Source organism: Malus domestica, chromosome 13 (assembly GCF_042453785.1).
Source record: "Malus domestica chromosome 13, GDT2T_hap1".
Lineage (NCBI taxonomy): Eukaryota > Viridiplantae > Streptophyta > Magnoliopsida > Rosales > Rosaceae > Malus > Malus domestica.
The window spans coordinates 18,369,935-18,380,076 of record NC_091673.1 but is presented as its reverse complement, the minus strand read 5'-3'; the positions used below and the strand labels follow the sequence as shown (position 1 = coordinate 18,380,076).

At 35.6% G+C, this 10,142-nt stretch overlaps 1 protein-coding gene across 3 annotated transcripts; it reads left to right on the top strand.

Moving 5' to 3' along the window:
* The first annotated feature begins 307 nt into the window (after positions 1 to 307).
* On the top strand, positions 308 to 7,074 carry LOC114819242 (GDP-L-galactose phosphorylase 2-like). 3 transcript variants are annotated; one of them, XM_070811067.1, is made up of 8 exons: positions 339 to 642; positions 732 to 856; positions 1,162 to 1,434; positions 1,571 to 1,744; positions 2,334 to 2,426; positions 2,709 to 2,866; positions 2,990 to 3,052; positions 5,890 to 7,074. In XM_070811067.1, exons 3-5 carry the CDS (start codon positions 1,366 to 1,368, stop codon positions 2,385 to 2,387), a joined length of 297 nt encoding a protein of 98 aa, XP_070667168.1. In that variant the 5' UTR covers positions 339 to 642; positions 732 to 856; positions 1,162 to 1,365; the 3' UTR covers positions 2,388 to 2,426; positions 2,709 to 2,866; positions 2,990 to 3,052; positions 5,890 to 7,074. The 3 variants fall into 3 exon arrangements, with proteins under 3 accessions (XP_070667166.1, XP_070667168.1, XP_070667167.1); XM_070811065.1 differs by lacking the exon at positions 5,890 to 7,074 and having other exon boundaries at positions 308 to 642; positions 2,990 to 3,190; XM_070811066.1 differs by lacking the exon at positions 5,890 to 7,074 and having other exon boundaries at positions 367 to 606; positions 2,990 to 3,190.
* The last annotated feature ends 3,068 nt before the right edge of the window (positions 7,075 to 10,142 follow it).

The window sequence follows — 10,142 nt, the reverse complement described above, 5'->3', positions numbered from 1 at the left end:
AAGTAGATTTTAATTAATTTATTTTGTATTTATGACACTTAAGAAATTGAATGATATATATGTAAAAAAAAATTATTGTGGGTTTTTGTTAGAAAAATATATTATTGTGGGGTTTACCGTTTATATAAAAAAAAAAATTGAATTGTAAATGAGTAAAGTCATATTTTCAATAATTTTTATAATAATTTCTTTTATAAAAAAAAAACCTTGTGCGACGTCTTAATGTGAGCGTCCGCAAAATCACTTTGCGTGACGTCAAATTAGATACCTACTTTGCGCCATTAGTGATAATTTTGACGGTGCAATAGTGGAAAATCGGCGCTTTTTTTTCAATTTTCCAAGTTTGGACCCAACTCTTTCTTTCCCGTAGAGGTGTAGACCTCTCTCTTCCCTCTCGCTCATCTCTCCCTCTCTCTTGCCTGTAGACCTCTCTCTTCCGTCTCGCTCATACCTCCAGAATCCTCTTCCCTTCCTCTTTCCAACCCTCAAGTTAGTTTCTCCAAATTCGTAGCCGAATTTTCTCAATTTCAGATCTAAGAAACGGTGACCGTGGGTATTCCGGGCAATTTCCGACGAAGTCTGCTAGAATTGGACCTCAACCAAGAGGTAAAAATGATCCTCTCCTCGTGGCTGTTCCCTAGTGTAAGTGCTTTCTCAAAATAAAAACTTTCAGTTTTTGGATCGATTCTAGATTTCGAATTTTAATTCCATTTTCTGTATGCATGTCGAAGATTGGGAACAAGGAAGGTGAATCAAGGTTGTTTCCAACCTGGGCCGAGAAGAATGGAAGCCTTGGAAGGTGCTCACCGCGTCGGGGGTTATGGCCGCAACTGCCTTAACCAATGTTGCATTCCAGGTATTTGTTTAAATGTCCTCCACTTTGAATTTGAATTTTTGTGCTTTATCTTTTACGTACTTGAATTGGTGTTTTGCAAAATAAACCTCCCTATGTGATATGTTGTCAAGAAATTGCTTCAATTGCTTCATTTGTTGATTTCGTGTTTTTCGACGGGTTCGGGCGTTATTTCTTATCTGGGTATTTGTCAGTTACTCGATCTATACGGGTTGGAGTAGGAGCGAAGCTTCTTTCTTTTTTTCTTTTTTTTTTGGATTTGAAGAAAATGATTTTATGTTTATGACTGGGTTGTGTACCGTTTTCAGTTTGCGTAGGTGCACAGCTTCCATTGTATTTCTTCAAGAAGCTGAACATGAATGATGGTGACACGGGCTTGCTCGGACATGAGAAAAGAGAGCCTCCCATTAAGGAGTTAAATTGATATACAGGAGATGAAGAAAGAATCACCAGCTTTGTTTGTTTCCTTTTGTAATTAACAATTATTATGGAATAAAATTGTTTACCACTCCATGGTACAGTGGGAAGATCGCATGCAGAGAGGGCTATTTCGCTATGATCTCACTGCTTGTGAAACCAAGGTGGATTCACTTACTGTTTCCTCAATTTTGTAGTTTCTGTAAACGGGAATTGGAATTCAAGCTTAGGAACAATGTGTATGTATATGTACTACTTATTTGGGATATGGGTACCAATTTCTTTGATAATTTGGTGTAGGTGATCCCAGGGCAATTTGGTTTCATAGCCCAGCTGAATGAGGGCGCCATCTTAAGAAGAGGCCAACGGAGTTTCGAGTTGATAAGGTTCTCCAGCCCTTTGATGGCAGCAAGTTTAACTTCACTAAAGTTGAACAAGAGGAGGTTCTATTCCAGTTTGAAGCCAGCGAAGATGGTGAAGCTCAATGAGTATTCCTTGCATATTTTTCTGTTTAACTGGACTCTAGCGTTTTCTTTTTTTTCGTGAAAATTGGACTAGTGTTAGTTGTAGGAAAACAACATTCTTTCTTTTTTTTTCCTACCCAAATTGTAGAGCAATGCATGTCCAAGCTCCACAACACAAACCTTATAATTCTGAGAAAGTTCAAGGCCATCATCAACCATTCATATGTCTTTCTGTCAAAATTATTTATGCATGTCTTGCATTACGGTTTCAAAACCTGCAGCAGCCCGCATTCAATTTTTCTAGTTGATTATAAATTTGTAGTCTATTTGTTAACGGTCATTGTTACCAACATTTGTGCAAATTTGTATAAGAGATCAGTTATCTACTCGCAAGTATATCACTTGTGAAATGTTGAGACTCATAAATCTATTTGCTGAAAAATTGATCTACTTGCCACATCAGTTTTTCATGTGGAATGTTAGAGACTCATACTCACAAGTATATGCTTTTTATGCAGGTGGTAGGAAACAATAAAACTGTAAAGGCATACTTTTGTGTATATTTTAGTCATTTGATCCATGTGCTTATGTGTTTGCAGGTAGAGATAGCAATTATTGAGGCGCAAGCATTACGAGGAGCATGTTACTCTTAAAAAACATGTTCGGAGTTGTTCAAGAAAATGTGAAGTCTTGTAAGTGGCAATTTCCTTCAAATTTGGTGTCTTTTTTCACACATGGTTTATTTGTTCAGTTTTCTTTGCTTTTTTATTCTAGTTTCAAATGCAAGAAGGGATCAGTTTTCTTTGCCGTGAAGGTTTGCGCGACGAAGAAGTAACCTACGTCGCGCAAACCTTGCTGTCACTGACTTGGCGTGACGGTTGACGCGTGATGTTTTTTGACTTTACGTGATGAAGGACCTACGTTGCACAAAGTGTTTTTTGTACTAATGATGGTCAGTTTTGTGTCTACAACAGTTATATAGCAATGTTAGTGCATTACTTCGATCGCTATAATAATGGCATGTAGAAGAAAACTTACTCCTCACTAGCAAGACGGGCGACTTGATTCTCGCAAGCTACAACAGTTATGATCGACCACACAGGGATATTAGCCATTGCAGTCTTCATACTAGGTACATCCGATGGACAATTATTACGAAGGGGATTTTCCGTGGCGCAACGATGAACTTTACCACTTTTAATGTGCCCATCATCAAGCTGTCTAGCTGAATAATTGCTTCTTGACGTTTTTTCAGGTTTGTAGATTTCGAATTAGGGTCGGGTACTTCTTTAAGGATTGCCACTGACTTGCCAAGTCGGTAAGATTCTTTATATTCCAAAGCAAAATCCGCTAGCACCAATAATGCCTTCAATGCCCACGAATACTTTGATAGATTTCCAAGTGTTTCTAACGTTCTTGATTCGACGGCAATTTCATCACTTGATCCCTCGTATGATATCTAAAGAGTATACCTCGTTAATTAGCTTTCCCACTGTTCATAATACATTGTTTAATTCATTTTCATTTAGGATAATTGGGGATTGGGGTGTGTCATCCACACATCTCTTTTTACTTCTCACATACTTCTTGTTAATTTTTGTCCATTGATCATCTTCAATTCATCTAATCTAAAGGCTGAAAATTAAAAAGGTATGTGAGAAGTAAAAAGAAGTATGTGGTTATCACATCCCTAGGGGATTTACCACGAAGATGTAAAGAGTAAATCATAAACATATTATTTTCTTGAGATAAGAAAAATCATCTTCCAGACATATGAAACAAAATGTCGTTAGACAATGATGATGATCCTGAAGATATGTCTAACGAGTTCGATAAGTTAGAGAATTTATAAGGGCTCATTTGGATGTGCTTTTAAAATGATTGAAAATGCTTTTAGAGAAAATGTTTTTGGGTTCCAAAAGCACTTTAAGTGCTTTTTCAGGATTTATTAGCATTTTCACCAAGGAATGTTTCCTAAAAGATTTTCACCAAAAGTGCTCTAAATCATTTTAAAAGTACATCCAAACGAGTTCTAAATAAAAAGCTTACGATATGTATCTGATTCTGACTCTTAAAAAACAAAGATATATGTTATGCAATCAATGACAATAATTAGAGAAATAACATAAATTGTAATGCAATTTAATGACCTTGCCACGATTTGCTGAAGTGGAGCTAGAGGACTTAATATCACTTGGCTGTATGCCCTGAACAAGTCATTCACAAGTAATCTTTATAAAAAGAAAACAGAAATACTATAGTGTATATCAATGTGTAACATATTGCTAAATTTAATCATTAGAGTTGTGTTCAAGAATCTAAGAGAATTTAACGGATCGATGCATAATCTTATTGTAAACGTTTATTCTAAAAAACAAGTTTGATAAGTTAATAAATTGACAATAATAATTATCTTAGCTAGTAGTTAGCGTCATACCCGCAAAATATCAGAAATAACCTCGTTTGACCGCACGATGATGTCTTTAGTGGTGGACAAAAGATAAGAAATGTCAGAGCTGGTATGTTCCTGAGGATGATCGGGAACATGAGTTGCAGAAATGAGGTCTGATGAGTTAATATTATATCATATATTTTACCCTATTCTTAGTATAATTTGCTAATTATTTTGGTAGAATTTTGATACTTCGCTTTATATTTTTAATGTATGACGTTCGACTTCCTCTGGAGAAAAACATGACCAAACGGATGAATTTTGGGGTGATTCAAATTGGGGGATGTTCGTGTGTCTCTTGACCTATTTGTATCAAAATTTGGGATTTTTCTACTGAGCAGTTATTTTCTGACAATTTATTAAAGAAGCAGTGCGAGTTGCTGAAAAGTGATGTTTCTGAGCTTAAACTGCGTTTTTGGAGCCCAAGATGATCTCAGATGGGTTCATGGCCTTTTAGAGAAGTGTTCAGAATAGTTCAAGCTTTAAACTCAACTATTTTAGGCTAGTTTTGGAGCTGATTTGGGTCCAAAACGTGCCTGTGCAAATTTTTGGGCGAATTTACCAAGTTAATTTAGGATTATGTTTTCTATTTTATTTCAATTTATTAGGTTTCCTAGTTTTATTATAAGACATTTTACTCGGAGGATTTTAATTAGAGTAGTATAAATAAGGCTTGTTAGCCATTAGGGTTTACTACGCAACATTGAGGAGGGGAACGAATGTGGAGAATTTAGCTAGGCTTTGACGCTTTGTATTTTCAAGGTGTTTTCTATCATTTTTCTATTTCAATAAAATTCCTTTTGTTTTATGATTGTTCGTAACTAATTTTCGTTTGCTAGGGCGATACCTTGAGTCTTAGCATGAATATGTAGTCTTTATTTAATTGCTTATGATATTATGCATGTTTACTTTGAATTATTAATTATTGTGCTTTAAACTGTCTCCATATCTTAATGCTTAGCTACCATTATGATGTTTAGATAAGTAATCGGATGCAATTCAGTCGGAATACCACCTGGGGATTGAGTATTGCTTCTTGTGATTGATAGTTGTAATTTCACCTAGGGTGAATACCACATCTTAGGGGTTGCATGGTTTTTCAAAAGGTTTTCACAAAACATAATGAGTCATGCATGTTTATATTTAATCTGAATACTACATATGGATTGCATGTTTGATTTACGTTTTAGCTTTAATACCACGAGTAGAATATGCATTAGGAAAACATAACCTTCAAAGTTGCATGGGTAATTCATAAGTAATTAGTAAAATTGCATAGAATTGTTAAGGGGCCGGCGGAACTCTAGGCTTTTACAATTTGGTTTTCAAAACTATTTTCTTTTGTTTTATTTACCTTGATAGTTTCTTTAATTGTTTTAATTTAAAAATCGTTTTTAATATTTTAGGTTATAAAATCACCTTTTTCCAAACTTCGTTTTCAAATAGTTAATTAAGAATTAGTTTAAATACAAATTATTCATTCAATCCCTGTGGAAAACGACATTGCTTGAGCTGCTATACTACGACAACATTGTACTCTTACAAGTATTTTTAAGTGTTTTTATCCCTACGTTTGCAGGTGGTAAGAATCTCTATCAAGAAATTGGCGCTGTCGTCGGGGATTGTTTTAAATAATTTGTGTTTATCATGTTCTTAGTTAATTATTTTTGTATATAACTTTTTATTTACTTGATTTTTTTTAGGTTACAATTTGTGCAACAATGGAATTTGTTCCTCCTCTTGGATTCAATATACAATTACGAGGACCGCTCTTATGGGTCAACTCTGCAGAATGGAGGTTTTATGGATTTAAACCTACAGTTTGTGCACTTTGCTGTTTGAAGACCCATGATATTTTACAGTGTCTTGAGAGGGAATATTTTCTAGGGTTTGTCCAAGAGCATATCAATATGAGAAACGACTCAAAAAGAAATTGGAAATTCAGAGTTTTACACCTCAAGCTTGCAAAGGCATCTTGAGCACTATTTTGAGCAGTTTAATGTGCCACAGGAGCTTCCGGTAGAGGACAAACTCTCTAATTTGTTGGAATCAACTGAGTTGTACATTAAAATAACCAATCAAGGATTTCTGATTCAAGCATTAAACTGTGGGACAAGCTATGATGATCGAGAGGTTGGTGTAGGAATTGAGGAGCCATCTGCTTGTTCTTCACGCCCAAGGAAGGAAACAACACATGCTGATCCTAAAATCCTCCCAGAACCATTTGTTACCCATGCTTATATGCCACACGAACTTTTCTCACAATGTTTGCTTTGGCTGAATCAAGAGGCTGCAAAGAAACAAACCAAGATGCTGGAATTCATCTTAACTAATGTGTTGCAAGGAGCAATTCACAACAAATCATAATATGGAAAATCACATGGTCGGCACTTGGAGACTGTAACCTTGGATACACGACAAACAGCTATTGATGAAAATGTTTTAGCTGCTTTCACAGACACTGCACCTGCACAACCTATTAAACCCAAGGAAATTCATGAAAAATCCTACAAGCAGGCTAAATCCTACATGGGAATGAAGAAGAAGCTTAATGTCAACCCAATTCTTCGTCATGAAATTCTTCCAGTGCAGAAATTGTGGGTATTAAATACTAGATTTAAGTCAATTCAAGGGAGACACAAGCCTCACTGGAAGGGACTTTATTTGGTTTCAAAGACTAATTCACACAAAAGGGTGGAGAAGAAAGATTCAACCAATGAATTCAAATGCACAGTTCAAGTCAATCCCCACCTACTATTGCTCTATGATGCTATCAAGAAGTGGCTAACTTTAAGAGAACACGTGACGTGATCACAAACCTCATTCCAATCCGTCTAGTTATAGACGTTAACTAAAGCACTAATTGAGAGGCAACCCAATTTTTCTAATTCTTTTTAGTTCGTTTATTTTATTTTCCTGTTTTTATTCTTAATTACAAAAATCACAAAAAAAAAAAGGAAAATTGAAAGAAAAAAAAATTGCAATTTTTAATTCTAGTTATTTTTCTTTACTTATCTAATTAGGTTTTTTTTTTTTTTTGTTTTAATTTGTGATTGCATGTTGCATTCGGAATTGATTCGGTATAATCTCAACTATTCGTGGATTCATAGCATTCATATTCACCTCAGTATGCATTAAACTATCCATTCATCACAGCTTTGCATTCAACATCAACATTACGGTGTAGAAATTTAAAAGGAAAGCCAATCGAAGTTTGAGAAACGTTATAGTGGGTTTGCAAAGAAGACTTTGTACTACTTGGACCCACTCCACTCATTCGCTCTCACATTTCAATAATAAAAAAAAACTACAATACAAGTTTGGGGGTGAACCAAGTAGCACATAGGAGACTAGTACTTAAGCTAAGTTCAGATCCAGATTTTTTGCACGAATTTTCCTCGGCATTCATCATCAGGAGACATGCACAACAAAATGACCATTATGAGCATGCAGAGATCATATTCCTACATGGGCGCACGAATACACAAAGACACAGATTAACATAATCTATTCATCCAAATCGTGGTTGAAAATTTATACCTTTCGTTCAACTTTAAGATCTGCGATTTGGGTTGTTTCCTGATGTGGATCCGAGAGTCCTGCACACGATATACATATGCATGAGATTACACTAATTGTTGTACTGAGATGGGATTGATCTGGTGGTTGAGCAAGGAGGCGAGTTGGTTTCAAGTTTGGGGGTTGCAAGATGTACTTCGAATATGAGCTATGGTTTTGGAGGCACGGCTAGGGAGCAGCGGTTTTGTGTTAGGGTTTGAGAGAAATGAAGAGAGAGGAAGAGAGCTCTCATGGCTCTAGGCTCTGTTATAGTATGAAGAATGAATGATGAGGATTAGGCCACGTGTCAGTAATTGGAAGGATAGATTACACTAGGCAGTTATAAAGGTTGTTAGGCTTAGTTGTAATGAAGAATGTTGTAATAGAAGGATAAGGTTGTTGTAACAAGATAAAGAAGCATATATGTGTAAGATTGAACACAAAAAGATATAATCAATGATTTTCTGTGTATCTTCTTTCTATCTTCTCTCTCTAATTTCTTCTCTCTCTGTTTTCTATATTCTTGAGTTCTTCACTATGTTTAACAGGCTCGAGGCTAGAGAGAAGAGGGGAGAAGAGCTCAATGGCAGAAATGGGAAATGAAGGAGCATGGGCTGCTAAATGTTTACATAATGAAGCATCTGGGTTTATTCACACGTGTGGTTCCGTGTATGCTGTGTAAAGCTCAGCGCCTCTTCTCATACTTTTTTCCAATTTTTACGATGCTTCCTGGTTGCTCTTCTAGGTCTCAGGTTCGAATCCTAGGTGTGTTAGTTTCCTTTTCTTTTCTCTTGTTTTCTGTTTTATTTGTTATTTTATTTCTTTTATTGTTTTCTATTTTCTTTTCCTAGGTTATTTTCTTTATCTTTGTTAGTTGTTTTACGTTTTTATTTTAGGACTTATTATTTTTGTTTCTTTTCATTTCTTTATTTTTCCACACTTTGAGGACAATGTGTGATTTAAGTTTGGGGGTGGGAAATAAGAAATTTTAAAATTTTCATTTTTGAGTTAAAAAAAAATTCATTCTTTTTAAGTTAATATCCATAGATTAATTTAAATGTTAGAACAAATGGACATGGTGAAGGTTAATCCCATAATAGAGTCTTTTCTATTTATCGTTGCTTAGACACTAATTCATGAGTTATACTTTGCAAATTTGCACATTCACATCAACATGGTTTGTGGGGAGTGAGATTGAAACACTTACTTTTAGTCTAAGTTTATTTTTAATTTTTGTTTTAAGTAAAGTTGAGTATGTGTTATAAATAAAGTAATAATTGTTCCACCAAAGACTTTGCCTAGTAATCGGGCCAGTTCTGCCTAATCAACAGTGATTCTCGTGTCAAACGGTAAAGTCTTGGTATGGGACAAGGTGGTTATTTGGTTCCGTAGCCTTTTCAGCTCGAGTTAGTAAGTCCTTAGGGGTGTTCTACACCTAGTGCCCTAAAGCCTTTGTGGTTTGGCAGTCATTGACCTAAAGCTCGTTACATGGGTTGAATTGAAAGCTTAAGGGAATTGGCATTGCACGACCACCACTGTTACTAAAAAAAAAAAAAATTCAAAAAAACAAGAAGAAGAAAATTCAAAAAAGAGAAAGAAAAAATGTAATATTTTAGGCGAGTCTCCTTAATTATGTTGGTTCACTTTACACCAAAGGAAGTTCATGAATTGTTTTCTAATTGATTCTAAACGGCTTAGACTCTGTGGTGGGATTAGTTGAAGCTTTTGGAAAGATGTTCTAATTTTTAACATTTTCTATGGATTGCAACTTGAAGGTGAAATTTTGTTTTAGTTGAATTTTAATAAAGTTTTTAATTTGTTTTTGAGTTTTGTTTTGCTTGAGGACAAGCAAAAAACTAATTTTGGGGGTATTTTGATGAGTCAATATTATATCATATATTTTACCCTATTCTTAGTATAATTTGGTAATTATTTTGGTAGAATTTTAATACTTTGCTTTATTTTTAATGTAGGACGTTCAACTTCTTCTGGAGAAAAACTAGTGTTCTAAAAATCGGCCTAGGCGGCCGCCTAGGCGCTCCACGGTGGCCACCGGCCCCGATTAACCCATACTCGGAAGAAAAATCGGCAAAGAGATTAGGCGGGTGCCGAGGCTTCCTAGGCGGTGCTTGGGCGACCTAGGCGGGCGATTGGTGGCCTAGGTGGTGGTCTGGGCGTTTCAAATATTTTGTGCGCAGCAGTTGGTTCTATTTCTAGGTTCTGCATTTCAAACTCATTTCCATTGAAGAAGACGAGAGGAAGAAGAAAGAGAAATGAGTTTCTCTCTCTTCCCATTCACACCCACATGACGAACAAGACTGACCACCCAACTTTTGGTTTAATTGTTTTTCAAATTGATTCCAATGGAATTGGGAAATGCAACTGACATAAATATGTA

Bases quoted from the DNA above. Each gene is read 5' to 3' on its own strand.
- LOC114819242 (XM_070811067.1), top strand. From the start codon at position 1,366: ATGGTACAGTGGGAAGATCGCATGCAGAGAGGGCTATTTCGCTATGAT. The intron at 1,435-1,570 runs GTGGATTCACTT...AATTTGGTGTAG, and splicing joins TCACTGCTTGTGAAACCAAG to GTGATCCCAGGGCAATTTGG. The intron at 1,745-2,333 runs GTGAAGCTCAAT...ATGTGTTTGCAG, and splicing joins GTTTGAAGCCAGCGAAGATG to GTAGAGATAGCAATTATTGA.